This window comes from Scardinius erythrophthalmus, assembly GCF_964197995.2.
Source record: "Scardinius erythrophthalmus genome assembly, chromosome: 5".
In the NCBI taxonomy this organism is placed as follows: domain Eukaryota; kingdom Metazoa; phylum Chordata; class Actinopteri; order Cypriniformes; family Leuciscidae; genus Scardinius; species Scardinius erythrophthalmus.
Genome location: NC_138225.1, coordinates 30,586,298 through 30,604,128, shown reverse-complemented (window position 1 = coordinate 30,604,128; position 17,831 = coordinate 30,586,298). Strand labels below are relative to the sequence as shown.

Below are 17,831 nucleotides of genomic sequence, written 5' to 3'. Positions count from 1 at the left end.
GTATTTTTAATAAATAATATAAATGTATAATACAGTTACAAATTACATCTCACTTATTTACATCAAAACCCAGAAGGATGTTGAACTTACATTAGTGATAGCCTCAGTGTTTGCTCCTGTAACACAGAGATGACGCACCACCTCCAGACCACCGTTACTAGCTGCCAGATGAAGAGGAGTTCTCCCAAACTACAGACAAATAAAAAACAAACATCTCTAAACGCTGTCTTTCTGAGAATGATTCATCACTAACGGTAACTAGAAAACCAAAGGTAAAAATTGTGAACAACATGAATATAAGTGCAAAATGTTGATGACAATTACATGACTGTAATTCTGTTCCGTTTGACTCGTAAAGCCCTCATTTAGAAGGAACTCAAATCTTCTTCCAGCTGTAATGGAAGTGCCATTTAAGAATTTCACACAGAAGTAACAACTTGGCATGTATAATTGGTATGTACAAATTTCAAGACAATTACAACCAAGTAAGTAGGGTCAGTTGAGGGGACTTGAAAAAGGAGTGGATGATGATTCAAGCGCAATAATGAATACTTGAATAAGATAAAAAGCAAAGACTGGTTCATAGGCTAAAACTAGGGTTTTCTATACATTAGTGCGGTTTGAATGAATTTGCATGAATAAACTGTATACATATATATACTGTATATGTATATATATATATATATATATATATATATATATATATATATATATATATATATATATATATATATATATATATACACTATATATACATACAGTCAAACCAAAATTTAGTTTATTCACTATAGATTATAAAATGGTATAATAAAATATGACAAGAACTCAGAGTTATCAAATCAGTTGATATTTCACTGGTTTTGGCCATCCTTCTGTTAGACTGTCTCACAAATGAATTAGGTTGAATAGCTGTCAGCTATTAAATTTAAGTACACAATTAGATAATACCAATTTAGGTCAACCCATTACCAAGCAATGCTTAATTTTGTTCAGTCTGTGGTGTTAAAAGGTCACATTAGCAATTCAAGAAAAAACAGTTAAGCAAAACATGGTCAGGTCAAAGTGTCTGAATCATTTTTTCACTTACATAAATGAACTATAGTGTCCTGCACCCACAATTTAAAAATATATAAAAAATTATATCTGATGTCTGAATAATTTTTGGTTTGACTGTATATATACAGGGCTTGACATCAACACCTGCCAAGCTGCCAAAAGCGGGTGGATTTCAGTGGTGGCGTGTAACGCAGTCACTCCCACTAGCCACTGTGGCGGGCTGAATTTTATATAATATACATTTTTCAGTTGTACTCTTTTAAAAAGGCATCTGAAATAATAAGCTAACTGCAATGTAGTGTTGTCAAAAATATGGATTTTTCGATACATATTGATACTGAAATATCTGAAACTCTTCGCAGGATACACAATTCCAGCCATGCGTTCTCGCTCTCTAATCTCTCCGACAGCGAGTTGACAAGAGTTTACTCACTCGATTCATTTGCTCTGGATAAATATTGTTGGTGTTACAAAGCTTGAATTTCGGCGTGGGATTGTGCGTATTCAGCATAATTTTGTGCTCACTTTCAAAGTGTGCGCAAATAAAGACAATTATATTGGCTATATAAAACAGTATAATGGCTCAGAGCGTCAGGTCTTAAAGTGAGAGTAGCCTAATATACCAGCTGCCAAATTATGAGATAATATAAAAAATATCTATATGGCCGTTTGGTGTCGATGTCAAAATTTTGGCCAGTGAAAATGCTGAGTGGCTAGAAACTTCACTTAGTGGAAAATCACTAACCACAGCGGCTGGAGAGCAAAAAAGTTAATGTCAAGCCCTGTATAATATATACAGTGCTATGCATAAGTTTAGACACCCATACCAAAGTTGACTAAAAAGAGGAATAAAAAATCATCTTTTGGAAACTGAACTTAATGCCTTAATTTAAAAAAATAGGAAAAATCCAACCTTTAAGGACACCAATTTTCTTTGTGAATGAATAATGTATCGTAAATAAATAAATATTCTTCCTTAAAATACAGGGTGCATAAGTTTGGACACCCCTATGTTAAATTCCCATAGAGGCAGGCAGATTTTTATTTTTAAAGGCCAGTTACTTCATGGATCCAGGATACTATGCATCCTGATAAAGTTCCCTTGGCCTTTGGAATTAAAATAGCCCCACATCATCACATAGCCTTCACCATACCTAGAGATTGGCATGGAGTACTTTCCATAAGATCATCTCTCAATGCAAATCAAACCAGCTATTAGGCTAACTGAAATAAAACCATGCCAATCTCTAGGTATGATGAAGGCTATGTGATGATGTGGGGTTATTTTAATTCCAAAGGCCAAGGGAACTTTATCAGGATGCATAGTATCCTGGATCCATGAAGTAACTGGCCTTTAAAAATAAAAATCTGCCTGCCTCTATGGGAATTTAACATAGGGGTGTCCAAACTTATGCACCCTGTATTTTAAGGAAGAATATTTATTTATTTACGATACATTATTCATTCACAAAGAAAATTGGTGTCCTTAAAGGTTGGATTTTTCCTAATTTTTTAAATTAAGGCATTAAGTTCAGTTTCCAAAAGATGATTTTTTATTCCTCTTTTTAGTCAACTTTAGTACGGGTGTCTAAACTTATGCATAGCACTGTATATATATATATATATATATATATATATATATAGAATTAAAATAGAAAACAGTTAAAAGTGTTATAATATTTAACAATATTACTCTCTCTCTCTCTCTCTCTATATATATATATATATATATATATATATATTTTTTTTTTTTTTTTTTGTATAAAAACTATAATAGTATATAAATAATATAAAAATAATACTTGCTAAAACACAATTAGGGGTCGAAAAAGAATATTATACAGAAGCTTTTCTCCCTCCTAGTTTGAAACTCACTTTGTTAGGAATATCCAAATTGGCTTTAGCAGCACAGAGGCGCGTGACCACAGGCAGGTTGCCGTCCTTGCAGGCGATGTGAAGGGGTGTGTTTCCGTCACGATCCTGGTGGTCCACATAGCAGTGATGGCTGAGCAGACACTTCACCACTTCAATTTGACATCTCCTCACCGCCAGATGCAGAGCGATGTGACCGTCCTGAAATACATAGACGCAAAAAAACCATGATAAGAATAGTCAATAATTATTTGAACCTTAAATGAACCATAAAACACCCAACCACTGAAGTTGTTAATGGTTAATATTTTGTAAGTGTCTGTGTTCACCTTATCAGCAGAGTCCATGTCTGCCCCATGCTCCAGCAGACACTCCACGATGTCCTTGAAGCCGCGGGCAGAAGCGGTAAGTAACGGGCTCTCACCCTCACGGTTCCGGGCATTGACATCGCAGCCAGCCTCGCACAGGGCTCTGGCCACCGCAGAGTAACCGTGCCACGCTGCACAGTGTAGAGGTGTCTCCTGCTCCTGTGGAAGCATGAAAACAGTATTTGGCATTCAGACTAAGAGCTCATGAATAACCTTGAACACACGGAGCTAACAAAGCAACATTAGTCTGTGTCAAGGCCATTTCACATGACGAATTGCTCTTAATTAGCCTGTAACCCCGGCTGGCACCTCCAATGAATGTAAAAATTTTTAAATATACAATACGTCTGCCTCCCGGGATGGCATGTGAATATTGGTTTTCTTCAACAGAGCAGGATATTATAGTAAATGGGTGGGATGAAAAAGTGGGATAGAAGCATAAAATGTTGATAATGGTAAAAGCAACCACTTTAAAATGAATCTGTAATACTATTAAATAATTTAGTTGTGCACATTGCTTATCGTCAGTCTAATGATTGAACTCGCACACACATCATCTTAAAACGATTATCTTTATTGCATTTCTCTGAAGTGGTGCTTCAGGCTCGTTAATTTGAGGTACAGCAAGTTTTTTCTTTATAGTGACTATTTTTTTATTTTGCCTGTTAGTCAATGGAAGCAATATTTCCAAACACACAAGAGACTGCCTATGAAAGTTACTGCTGTGAGCTCATAGTGCTGAACAAAATAAGTGAGCCACGACATGATTAGTTTTCAGCACTCATGTCACGTCAGCACTTGCAAAACTATTTATTACATTCACATTTCTTTCTGTCATCAAAGACGCCTGAGATTAAGCATTTTCTTTTATAAAAGAACATTTTCTTCTATCAAGTGGAACATTATTAGAAATAATTCCAAATGCACTACCGTTCAAAAGTTTGGGATGGGTACAATGTTTTACTGTTTAGACTGCATTTATTTGATCAAAAATACAGTAAAAGCAGTAATATTGTGAAATATTATTACAATTTCTAAATAAACTGTTTTCTATTTGAACATATTTTAAAATGTGATTTATTCATGTGATTTTCAGCATCATTACTTCAGTCTTCAGTGTCACATGATCCTTCAGAAATCATTCTAATATGCTGATTTGATGCTTACGAAAATATTGTATCATTATTAATGTTCAAAGACATTGACATTATCAATGTTGAAAAAAGTTGTGCTGCTTAATATTTTTGTGAAAACATTTTTAGCATTATTTGTGATAAATAGGAAGTTCGAAAGAACAGCATTTATTTGAAATAAAAATCTTTTGTAACATTTTAAAGTTTTGATAAATTTAATGCATCATTGCTTCTTAAAAATATATATAATTGTAGTCTATATTAAAAACGGCTTGAATTTAATTTATTTTCCATGTAATACAAAAAATATGCACTCAGTTTCTTCATTAAAAAAGTACATAAAATAGTACTTTTGAAAATCATGTGGCTTCTCTCTTTTTTTCTTTTTATTATTCTCCGGTTTTATTTTACATGGAGACTGCCTCATGGGGGCAGACATATTATGACTGATGAAAAAACTGAGATCACATGACCAATCTAACACTACTCGTTCGTATTATCTCTGTAACCACCCTTTTATCGGTCATCTATTAAATCAGATGGCTGTAAATTTCACATTTGTACAATGCTAAATTAATTTTTTTACTTTTGCGTGATGCTACATTCACATGTCATATTAGTCTATAATGGCTTGGGCTGTTCATTGTTCAGAGTAGAGTGTAGTGTAGAGTGTAGTGTAGTGTGTGTATGACACATACCCGGTCCAGTAGGTCAGGGTTGGCATGGATGCTGCAAAGGTATTGGACTACATCCACGTTACCATAGCGAGCTGCCACATGCAGAGCCGTTTCTCCGGACTAGAACAGAATGTCAAGCATTACTCACATTATGAATTACATGCTGACGTCTGCCCATAATTCAGTGATGAGCAGGCATTTTATAATTGTGATTACACTTTGATGATCTGAACACAAAAAATGCAATGACCATGTGTATATGTACATCAGGGAAACAATCAAAAGTGCTGAACAAGACGGTAACACACAGCTATGAACTTCATTAAAGTATTTCCCTGATGCCAAAGAAGGGTCAAAGCGAACGAAAAGCCTGCGTAAGCAGAATGTGACCAGTTTAAGGGAGATCCTTGGGTGCTGAGAATTGCCAAGGCCAGTCCCAAATCAACTTTGCACCGGATCTGAGCGCAGTGCTCCTCCTAGCAAAGGTTTAGGCTGAGGCGGACGTTTTAAGAACCCAATTTACACCCGTAATGAAGCTGCGGACACTCCAAGTGTGATTCTGTATGGCACTCCCGAAAAAACTCAACAACACTTTACCCCGTGATTTCGCTTGACTGAGCGCACTTCACTGACTAGTGAGGCAGTCAACAAACAGTCAACAATTATTTCATACAACGGCCAACCTCGGGCCAGCGGGTAACCATAGCAACTGCAAATTACCAATGGGAAATAGAGGCGTGTGAACTCAGTAGGAAAGGTTTTTTGAAGAAAAGGTGCCGGATGGGGAAAGCCTTTGAAAAATCGCATCTGTCCTCTCCGTGGTGTTGTGATTGTTGAGTGTGTGTGTCTTAGTGTGTGTGTGTGTGTGTGTGTGTGAGTGTGAGAGAGAGATAGAAGCACCTTATCTTGGATGTCCAGAGGGCACTTCTTTTCATGCAAGAATCTCAAGGTCCCCACATGGCCATGTCGGGCAGCGTAGTAGATAGCGTTGGCTCCAGTCTGAGGAAAAGAATGGCATGTTGAGCATAATTGTACGTACTTGCAGCCGTTTTACATATTTGGTGTCTATCATGTCCATATTTACCATTGAAACTCTGTTAAAACTACTGGTAAAGCATATCTTCAGTACTATTCAATATTTCTGGAGCATTTTGCCTGACATGTATACTACCTTTCGAAAGTTTGGGGTCGGTGCAACTTATTTATTTATTTATTTTTTTGACTGAAATTAAAACTTTTATTCAGCAAGGACATTAAAATGATCAAAAGTGAACACCAAATCTTTTTAACCCCAAACATTTAAACGCTAGAGTACATTATTTTTACATTTTCTTGTACATGAATTGAAAGGGAGAACGAAGTACGACACCTTATCAAAGGCTTGAATCTCCGCCCCTTTTTTCATTAGCACATCAATGATCTGGACGTTTCCACAGCCCGCGGCAATCAGGAGCGGAGGGGTTCCGTGCTGAAGTGTGCACAAACAAAAACACACACACACACACACACACACACACACACACACACACAGGAATCATTGTATAGAATATAACAAAGCACTAATAGCTCCTTCAAGCTTTCGAAAGCAGCTTTAATTAAGCCTATAATTCGGAGTCAGTATGAACATGGCAATTCAAATTAGCCTGATTCATTTTTCATTGTTCACACAGCAGTTTTAATTGGCAAAGAGCGATCGCAGTGGTTGGTAAATATTCTTGCGGGCGCGAGACTGAAATTGTTTCTCTAGACTGGCGATAAACTCCTCTGAATGAATAAATGCATGAGAGTCATGGGAATAGTTCTCACTGTGCATATATAAACACAGACAGCGCTGGACGGCTCTGAGCAATGCAATTAAAAGCACGCTTGTCTCTTCACATCAGTGAGCAGATTACAGTTTCATCAACCTCGGCCTCATTCCCTCCTTCTACACAAACACACAACCTGTCTCATCAACAAGCACATTTTGTTTTTAAGGTACACTACTAGAATAGGTTTTCATGCCCGTGTGTTCAAAACATTTTCAACATATTTTATTTTGTTTCAGTACCTCTCTGGTACTGAATTTTATTTTGTTCCCAGTCTGACAGTAACGCTCTGTTTAGTTCTGGTCTCTTAGCTATGTTTACATCCACCTATTTTTGTGCTCATTTTTCACATCAAAAACTGCTGGATGGAAACGCCAAGATGAGCATAAATTCTAAAAATATGCTTAAGAAAAACCTATGCGTTCGTTTGAGTCAGGTACTGTACATTTTGATCTAATAAGAAAACATGCGCATAATCTATGATGGAAACACATTTACTGATTAAATTCCTTGATGCGCATAAAAGAAGGCATGTGAATTTGCGATGGGATGGCATAACTGGACTAACCAGTGGACCGATCTCGTTGCACAGCATCTGAAGTGCTGTTTTGGTTGTTCTGAAATGCCTGAGCAAGTGGTTCTTTATAAAGTGGTTCGTTATAATTCCCTCCCAGAACTCTCTTGACTGTTCCCAAACAGCAGCATCTGCCTCAGAAAGCAAGATAACACATTTATTGTTTACTGCACGCTCTGATACGCAAGTAATTTATATGAAAATTATTATATACAGTGGCTTCTTCTACTTTTCTTAGTGATATTTAGTGCCAGTTTATCAGGGAGAGACACTTTTGCAAATTTTGATGAGATATTCCAATTTTGGATGGAAACATAGCTATTGAAATCCCACCTTACGAAAAGCACATTGTGCTCTGATTGGTCAGCTGGACTAGATTTTTTTGAATGGTCAACCGTTTAAAGTATGCAATAATGTGAGTTTTAACACGCAACAGTTCAGCGCAAAGAGGAGGCGTGTTCCCGCGCAAACGTTCCCTGGTGCTATTTTACAGGTTTAGAAAACAATTCCGCCACTGACCAGGAAAAACCTAGTCTAAAGTCAGTGGCGCGTTGCGCATGTTATTCATATGCTATTTTAAGGGCGCATGCTTGGCCATAATCAATGTAGCGTGTGCACAACGCGCATACACTTTGCTTATCTCATCTACACAAAATGAGCAGTTCTCATTTTTAGAAAACCATACATTATTACAAGGAACAATATTAACACACGAGGGAAATCATTGTTGTGTCCATGAAGATGTGAAAAAAATAGGCATAAATCTAGCTTACACATTTACCCAAATTATTATACGCCTGTTTAACCGAAGCTAATTTGGGTGGGTTTCTACATCCCCATACAATGTCACTTCTCTGTCTTTCACGGCTCTGACGAGAAGTCTCCTCGGCTGTGAACCGCTCCTGGTGTGCATTTCGCGTTTGATACTTGCGTTTCAAATCGTTAAAAAAGGGCCCATAGAGAATAACTCCCTTTGGAGTGGACTTTGTGCTTTTCATGCTCAAAAAGCAACATTACACACTAAAGAAACACTAAAAACATAATGGGTACTCGTTAAATAAAAATATTTTATTTTTATTAATAAAAATTCTTAATTAAAAATGTGTCTCAAGAAATTGATCTTGTCATCAGGATGTTAACATTTTTTTTACCGGCAAATTTTTTTTGATTAAGAATTTTTATTGCAGTGTTCCCTTGCAAATATCGGGAATGATTACCATAATAATGGTAATTAACCCCCAAGCCTCTTTCATTCTATTCAAAATTCCCATTGTGCAAAGCACAGCCTCACTCAAATGGGATGAGATATGGTCCTTTGACTGTTTCTCAGTCACATGCCGCACATCTCATTGTCAGTGCTGAAAACGACAATGTAAACTCAGACGTCATGGGCATACGGTGACACTGATACAGTTATCAGCTCAATCAAGCTCAGGTTGGCTACTGATCACTTGGACCGAGACCGAGTCAAGTATAAGCATGTCACTCTCTCCATCATTTTCCTTCCCCATATCACCTCTATAAGACTCACTTTGTCTCTCTCACCTTGTTAGGTTGATTGATATCATAGCTGGTCAGGGATCCAAGCAGGTGTTTCAGACCTGGAACATTGTCGTCGTTGATTGCGTGGATAATAGCCTTCATGACAAATGAGTCCTCCTCATCCTGCCAAAAAAATAAATCTATGAATTACTGAATCTAAACAATATCTTCATGATGACAGACCAAAACACATACTACAAGCACACATGACATTTTTCAGTATAATACACTACCGTTCAAAAGTAGTTGTTTTTTAAAGAAATTTATACTTTTATTCAGCAAGGATGCATTAAATTGATCAAAAGTGACAGTAAGAACTTATACATTGTTACAATGTTATTTTAAATTGCATTAATATTTCAATTATTACTGTCATTAGTGTATTTTTTATCAAATAAATGCAGCCTTGGTGAGTATAAGATATTTCTTTCAAAAACATTATAAAATCTTATTATTAATATATTTAAATGTTTCATTTGTGTATAGATTTAGGATTTTTAGTGCACAGATATAGTGAAGACTTTTGACATTAATATACTTCCATTTTTTTCACAGCACTGACTTGAATTCAAATAAATGACGAGCTCAACTTCAGATGAAAAACTGCCAACTTGACAATATTTAGGCTATTATACAATAAGCTTTGGAAGCAAAAACAACAGCAAGCCTCCTTTGACAGTCACACTTTGAGCAAATCCTTTTACGCTCAGTAGTACTACGGTTGGTCTTATCAGAAAATACACAGCGTGAAGTCCTAATCCTATTGAATAATGCAAACGAGGGGCGGCGCACAGACATCGCTTTCTCTTCACTGCTCGACCGCTGTTTAGTGTGCTGTGTGACCCAACCACCTCCAAACTGACGTGTGTGTCAGAAGACTCAAATACACGGCTAGAGGGAAACTGGACTGGCCTGTGAGGGACAGAAAGAGGCTTGTGTTTAGTGAAGGAGTGTACTGGAATAACACCCAGATAGACACACATACACATCTCATACAAGACGAGTGTATCCAATTACACAAAACGCACGCTCGAACACACAGGCTTTCTAAAGGGAGTGATGCTAGAGTCACTCCTGGGTTGTAAAAAAATACTTTTAAGATATTTTGTGTCATTTCATGTGACCTTTTAGGTAATTTCTGTGTTCATGAATTTGGGTGTAAATTGATTCTCTTTCTGAAAATAAATAAATAAATAAATAAATAAAAAACCATAGCCACTTTATTTTACAGTCCTGTTATACATACTATGTACTTATTATAGTAATTACAATAACTGGGTAATAACTAGGTACCAACCATGAACATACACGTTAAAAACCTACACTTCTGTTCAAAATGATTTTGAAAGAACTCTAAGCAAAGCCGCATTTACTTGATCAAAAGTACAGTGAAAACAGTGACATTGCAAAATATTACTATAATTTAAAATAACCTTTTCTCCATTTTAAAATGGATTTTTTTTCTGTAAGCTGAATTTTCAGCATCATTACTCCAGTCTTTAGTGTCACATGATCCTTCAAAAATCATAAAATATGCAGATTTTGTGCTCAACGTATGTTTCTTATTATTATTAATGTTGAAACCAGTTATGCTGCTTAATACTTTTGTGGAAACCATGATGCGTTTTTCAGGACTGTTTGATGAATAGAAATATTTGTAACATTATAGAAGTCTTTACTGTCACTTTCGATACATTTTTAATGCATCCTTGCTCAATAAATGTATTCATTTCTTTAGTGTATAGATGATTCGATTATTAGAATGATAAAGGACGTGATGTCTTGGTTATTGCTGTCGACTCCCTTCCTGTATGAAACTCACCCATTTCCTCTTCTCAACGTCTCAACAAGAAACCCAACATTTATCACATATGTTCAGAGCACTATATGAAATGTTTCACTATATGAAATGCCTGCAATATTGTAATATATAGATATCAGACTTATAAGATTATTTTAGGTGAAGGTGAAAAATGCATTTATTTTATAGCAGTTTAACAGGTGTGTGACGTGTAAGAAGCAGGGGAAGAGAGAGATGGTAAGCTGTAAACTTTAGATAATGTATGTAACACATCCGCAATTACACTTCGCTCTTCAGGCTTATCACACATCACTAAGCAAATATCTGGACAGTAGAAAGATCATGCAAAACCTCACATGACCGTATGAGTGTCGATGAATGTGCTCATGTTAGTTTGGCTGAGTCATCTGACTTTATGGCAAGCTTCAATATAAGCGTTCACAGCAATTAGCAGTCATGTGCATTAATGTGTTAAACAAAACCTGTAAAAACCAATTACAACCTTCAGATATTCAAGTATTTAATTATGTCCAAGTCAGTTTTGTGTGTGTGTGTGTGTCTGCCTCTATTCTTGGTGTGTGGGAAGCTGACGGAGCTCATTAGAGCTGTTTCATCCCATAAATCCAGACCTCGGGGATTCAGGGGTTCCTCTGCTGTTGCCAGGCTGATCATGTGTCTTTTTAGGCCTTTTGTTGTTCTTTTTGCCACTTCCTGCTGCTGATTTATGTTGATTTATGTTGTGTTTTGGGTGTGTGTATGAACTTGAACTTAGAGTATGTTTTTTTTTTTCAATACACAAATTTAAAATAAAAAAATTATCTTTTTGTTCACAAAAGTTTTTTTTTAAATAAGCTTCTTGAAAGGTGACTTTAACTGTGAGCTCCTACCAGTGTGTCATCACTGCGTGCCACACTCATGTTGCTCCTAGACAGGAAGGAGCGGGAGAGCCGGTTACACAGAGAGATGAGACGCACCGATTGCTGAGGAAGACAGATAAAACAAACAAACAAACCATATTAAATGATGATATGAAAATGATATTTGTGACACCTTCTGTAGAACAGGCTTTTTTATCTAAGCATCATACAGCAATTAGAACTCTTCTCGAAAAGGTTAAATGACATTTCAACTTTGCAAATAACATATTAACCAACTATTTTGCGGGTTTTTTTTTTTTTTACATTAACTTAATTCGGCGTATGAGGGCATGTGCGTGCTTCTTTGTTTCATAGCCAAGGGTTTGTGTGGGAATAGTGTGACTTGTTGGTGTGGCACAAAATGCTGACTGAGGCCAGATCACTGATCATGCTTTGTGTCAAATAGTTAAATGTCTCATAGCAGAACATGGTTAAAAATGAAATGAAAGGGAAAAAAAGCACCTTCCACTTTCTTCTGGCAGCAAACTTCTTAAATTTCTCCATATTCACAGCTGATTCCTTACGACTCAGTGCCTGCTGCGTGTCCTTTGGCTTAAAAAAAAAGACATTGATGCATTAAACCAAACGTTAAGGTAATAAAATGTGTTTAAGTGCTTCATATGTAGTGGTTGTTGGACAAACCTTGATCCAGGAATGTTGAAGACTGTCCAGGATTGTCATTCTTTTTCTGTAAACATGAAAATGTTATTTTCACTTATGATATAATTTGTTTTATTATATGTAATAAACATAGGCAGGGAGTCTGCGAATCTCTCTACATTGTGATACTTTCCAACATTTAACTTAAAAAATAAGCTCCCACGAAAAAGCTAATAAAGGACAACCTTTAGAAAAAACGAGAAGGCATTCAATATACAAATTGAAAGATGGTTATCGCATTGTGCACACAGATGGAATTGTGGGATTGGGCTCTGGAATGTTGCATATCAGCTTTCGTGACAATGTTTAGACCTAAGCAGTATCTATGCTATGAATGACGCATTTAAGTGAAGCACTGAAATAATTTCCACAGTACTAGTTTTAGTTCTCTATAAAAAATATCAGAGGTGAATGAGGTCAGTCCACAGCGCAAATAAAAATGAAATGAGAGCAATCAACAGGCAGATATGCAATTTAGTAGACAAATATGGAACCAAATTAACAGTTACTCTACACCTTCTTGTGTAAAGCACCTGTTCCTGTTTGTTGACAGCCTACATCCTCAGTTAGTATGATTTGTGGTGAATAGCCAGTCAATTTACAAACTGTTAATTATTATAAATATTTCCCTAAAAACGAAATATATACATTCAGTTTAACGCGTTAAAAATATTTAAGCATCCGTTTTTTGCCGTTGTCCTTAGGCTACCTTAGGTTACATTATATGATCACACTCTTAACCACGCAAATGCTTTTAAACCGTTAAAGCTTAGCGAGACACAAAAGAGAACGGACACACACACACATGACTCGTGCGCACAGAAAGCTTCTTCAGACAGCGTGCCAGTACTGCACTGATTTCTCTTTCACGTTTAAATGGACAAAAACACACAAAATTATGCTAAAATGTCAGTTTTGTCGAGTCCTCGCAAGCACAGTCTTAAATGAGTTAAATGAAGTCTTAAATGAACGCAAATATTTGTGAGAAAATAGTGTCAGATCTGCGTCATGTGCTGCAGGTCTTAAAGTGACAGCAGCCTAATAAACCTGCTGCTGTCTGTCATTAATGTTAATCAAAGAACAAACAAAAAAGAGCAAATCACCCACTGCTCTTGACTGATTCACTTTTGCAGCTTTAATTAGGAGTAATATAATAATTAATTTATAATTTATGCAGTGAAAAATTTTGGATAACTTTATAAAATTTCTGTATATTTTCTACCAGTTAGATCAAATATTTAAAATATACTTTCTTTATGTTGTTTCTAAAAAAATATATTAAAACTTTAATGTTAGATGTGATTAATTACTCAAGTGAATAAAATAAAATTGCTTAATGAAAAAAAAAGCCTCAAAACCCCACCAAACCACCTCAAATCATCAGAAGCTACTTCAGTGGTCCTCACTTTGGATCTTTGATCAGTAACCGAGCAATGAAGTCTTTGGCCAGAGCACTGGTGTTGCTGAAGTACTCCTCATCGAACTCGTAGTCCACAGCTGACACGTTACCAAGTGTCTCCTGCTTATTTTCACCCAGGAAAGGTGAGGCACCACTAAGCCTGAAGATACATAGGGAAAAAAATACATTTTTATCTACCATTTATTGAATGTGAAGGTCTTCAGTATAGCAGCATTCAACAAAGTCAAGTTTTATGTGAATGACTGATGCCGTGATATTATAACCTGCAACCCAGCAGTTTCCTGACCTTTACTGTTAAAGTGTGAGACCCTAAGGCCATTTAGCGTTTAACACATAAATACATGCTGTGTTCCATTATTTTCCCTTTGTGATGATAATCTCTGTTCTAGACCATAGTACCAGAGAAACATCTGGTTATACGAGCTGTCTTTCCACTATTATAATTGATATTTATTGTCGTTGCAAATTAAAAATCTTAACTGATAAATATATGGGGTAAGAAACATTGTAAGGAGATAAACTTATATTATAAATATTGCTTGATTAATTATTGTAAAGTAAAGTCTCAAAAAGTGTGAGAAAAAGAAAGGTAGAATAAGGAATGCAAATAGAGTGTCAGGATTAGACGTGACAATGGTGTGCGAAATCTACCTGTGAAATCTGGTAAAAAGCTCTATTTATATTTGCCAATGTTGAAAGAGGAGTGGGAGGAACAGGCCTGAGATAGACAGAACTTTCCAGCTCTTTTTAGACTGCTAATATTAGCACATGTTGATGGATGGATAGTGATGGACAGATAAGAACAGGCATTTTTAGATCAAATGTGGCTCTAACAATCCTAAAAATAGGCTTAACCTTAATGTTCTTTCTTTATGAAATATGTAATTTATTTTTTTTCCCTTTTGAGTACAGGGTGAAAAATGAGTCGGATATTTCCTGACAGTTTTCATGAGATTCACCTATTTACGTCAGAGACATGGAGATTTGGTTCCTATCAAAAAAGGAGGGTCCCCTCAGATCTTATCAAAAGCAACAGGCAAGTTCCATTGTTTATATTGCTCAGTGATATGCTGAGTTCCCTCTCACTAACACACACACACACACACACACACACACACACACACACACACACACACACACACACACATAGTTAACTGCAACCTCAATGTTTCCACAGTAAGACCAACACCAACTTTACAATTAGACATTACACTCCGAGGTTGCGCTAATAATCATTATCCATCACTTTGACGGACTGGGTTATAAATTCCATGTCTATTTTTAAATGCCAGTAAAACACTGTACTGCTTGGTACTTTTAAGTGACATTGTAATCACAAGAACTTTTGTGGCAAGAGCTCTTTCAGCCTTATCAAGTGCTTGCATCTTTCTTTTTTTATCTGTCAATGTTATTAAAATGGTAAATGACAAGAGAAAAACTGTCAATGTAACCTCTGTGTAGCTCATGGAAACATCGATGTCTGATGCAGCACTTGGCTGGATAGCTTTATCCTTTTACTTCAAACATCAGTCATTATAAGAGTTACAGAATGACAAGCTGATACAAGCCTGCAAATGAAACTAATAAAAACACTTAGTTAAACTTTATTTGTCTCGTGTTAAGCTAAATTTGGTCACCAAGCCTTCGTTTTACGGTGGAATATGATTACAGCCATGCTTTGAGAAAAATAATTCAGTTACGAAAATGGATGCTATTTACAGTCTAAGTGAAAATCCATAAATGCATTCAGATTTCATTTGTAATGATATATACTATTTACAACATCGCAACAACACTGATGATTATGAATACTCACAGAATATAAGTGATCACCCCAATGCTCCTAGAGTTAGACAGAAATAAAAACACAAGATTAGCTTAGGAAGTGAGCTAACAGCGAGGTCAGATAATGATACAAGATAACACTCATTCTCACCACATGTCTGCCTCCAAGCCAAGAGGCTCGTAGTTTACCACTTCTGGAGCTGCAAACCACAATACAAAAACACTTACAATACAATCATACAATACAGGAGATATAGGGTAAGCTGTGCCAGTTTTGACTTAAGTCATCCTATTGGCAAAGAGAAATGAGAGCTACAACTAATACACCTAATTATATTTCAGGATGAAAACAAACAAAGAAACCAAACAAATCAACCAATGGGGTAAGTTGCATCATATAAAGGAGTAAGTTGAATAACTAAAGATTCTGGTTTCATATAAAATAAGGAGAAAAAAAAAAATCTACTAATGCACAATTCACATTCACTCAAATTTTGCTGTATATCATTCACATTTTCATACAATAACCAGGAAAAGATTTAATTTTTGAATGAAATGAAAGAAACAATTTCACTAGTATTTCATGAATCTGGAAGTAAAGCCTACTATAATTTTTAAAGTCCGCATGAAATCAAAATGGACCCTATTTACATTGTTAGTGAACATTACTTATCTTGTGTACGATTCATCTTTAGTAAAAATATCCTTTAGCTAAATTAGAAAATGTCTCTGATGACCCCAGTCCTGCCCTCTATTTGTTCTCATTCAATACCCTGATTTACCGTAATATGTCACAATACTGACACGTTTACACTGAAGCATCTGACGCACTTTAACCCACAACAACCATTTTGGGAAAACCCTTTATTAATAATTCATTACTAATCTTTAGCCAAATATTCATTTTAACCAAATATTCATTTATATACATTTTCAGACCTTTGATACGTTTGCTTAGTTAAAACCAATTTGATCTTCCATAAAGAAAATCTACTTTGACATGCAAGTGTGCATCTCTCAAACAGCTATATATGAACTAAATATGGTCATTAGACAAAACGATGCACAGTTTGGGCCTGCAAAAATATCTAGAAATGCTAAGTCGATGGTAGGATATTTTCGTAGTTTCTCACCGAATGAGCTGTGAAATGAGTCATTGGTTTCAAAGGCTTTCAATCTCTGATGTGTTAATGAAGAAAGAAGGAAATAAGGCTGAGGTGGGAGAGATGCAGCTTCTCTCTATGCCTGAGAATTGACTTAGATTTACTATTTGTCTTTTCATGCACTGGATTTGGTCATTGACCAGGGATGCAAGAAGCAATTTGCTCCCTGACTCGAAGGCTAAAAAAATCAATCAATCAATAAATCAATGAAGTCATGCCTGTGTAATGGGCTAATTGTTCAACTACTGGGACTGTTTTGGATTAGTGTCTCGAATACCAGGTGTCGAGCTTGACCGGATTCTCCTCCATGAAGACCAATCAAAATTTTAAGCACTGAAATAGACTGCACTGTTGGGAAGCTGGAACTTGACCGTGGCCTTTAGCACTGTGTCTCTATTAAGACTGCTGTATCATCAGTGCCTGCAGCCATACTGGCTGCCATTCAGGTACAGTAGGACAGGATGTGATGCCAATGGCATGGAGGGATGGAGGTGGCGTGGGTGTGCATGTCTGTGCGCTTTGTAGGATGGTAAGGGCTTGTTGATGTCAAACACAACAGAGCTGACTCATATTGTTGTACACAAAATACCAACCCAAACACATAAACATACACTAAACGTCTGAACACACTTGACAAAAATATTGTTTTTCATTATCTCAAAAACCTGTTCATCTAAAAGCCTATGCTTAAACACAAGACAATGCATGTCTACATGTGAACTCCTTCACAGGTTTTAAAACCTGTGATGTGTCTTCCTACTTCCTACTTTAAAGAAGCTTAAATATAAGATACGTTTAGTTTTTTATAGTTTAGGTGATAACACATACTTATAATTTAAAATATTATTATTAAAAATAATGCATATGTGTATATATTATATACCTATATTTTTATACCTATTTGCAGGATTCATCAGATCACAAAGCAGTGATCCATGGTATTTCTGTACAGTTATGTCAGGCTTGTGGTTCAGATTACACATGAAAGGAGAAAAGAAAGGATTGAACAGAGGACCATAACAATAAGAGAGGGTGTAATTACAACACATCTCTAT

The 17,831-nt window shown here is 36.1% G+C and overlaps 1 protein-coding gene across 2 annotated transcripts in view; it reads right to left on the bottom strand.

Moving 5' to 3' along the window:
* dapk1 (death-associated protein kinase 1) overlaps positions 1 to 17,831 on the bottom strand; it is a 68,901-nt gene that overhangs the window by 16,031 nt on the left and 35,039 nt on the right. For both annotated transcript variants that reach the window (XM_081366179.1, XM_081366180.1), the window contains 13 exons: positions 15,765 to 15,813; positions 15,645 to 15,671; positions 13,815 to 13,967; positions 12,391 to 12,436; positions 12,211 to 12,300; positions 11,719 to 11,811; positions 9,034 to 9,153; positions 6,476 to 6,574; positions 6,007 to 6,105; positions 5,128 to 5,226; positions 3,258 to 3,455; positions 2,932 to 3,129; positions 91 to 189 (listed from right to left, as the gene is read on the bottom strand). In XM_081366179.1, the coding sequence (XP_081222305.1) occupies positions 91 to 189; positions 2,932 to 3,129; positions 3,258 to 3,455; positions 5,128 to 5,226; positions 6,007 to 6,105; positions 6,476 to 6,574; positions 9,034 to 9,153; positions 11,719 to 11,811; positions 12,211 to 12,300; positions 12,391 to 12,436; positions 13,815 to 13,967; positions 15,645 to 15,671; positions 15,765 to 15,813 (1,370 nt within the window). The remainder of the gene's footprint in view (positions 1 to 90; positions 190 to 2,931; positions 3,130 to 3,257; positions 3,456 to 5,127; positions 5,227 to 6,006; positions 6,106 to 6,475; positions 6,575 to 9,033; positions 9,154 to 11,718; positions 11,812 to 12,210; positions 12,301 to 12,390; positions 12,437 to 13,814; positions 13,968 to 15,644; positions 15,672 to 15,764; positions 15,814 to 17,831) is intronic.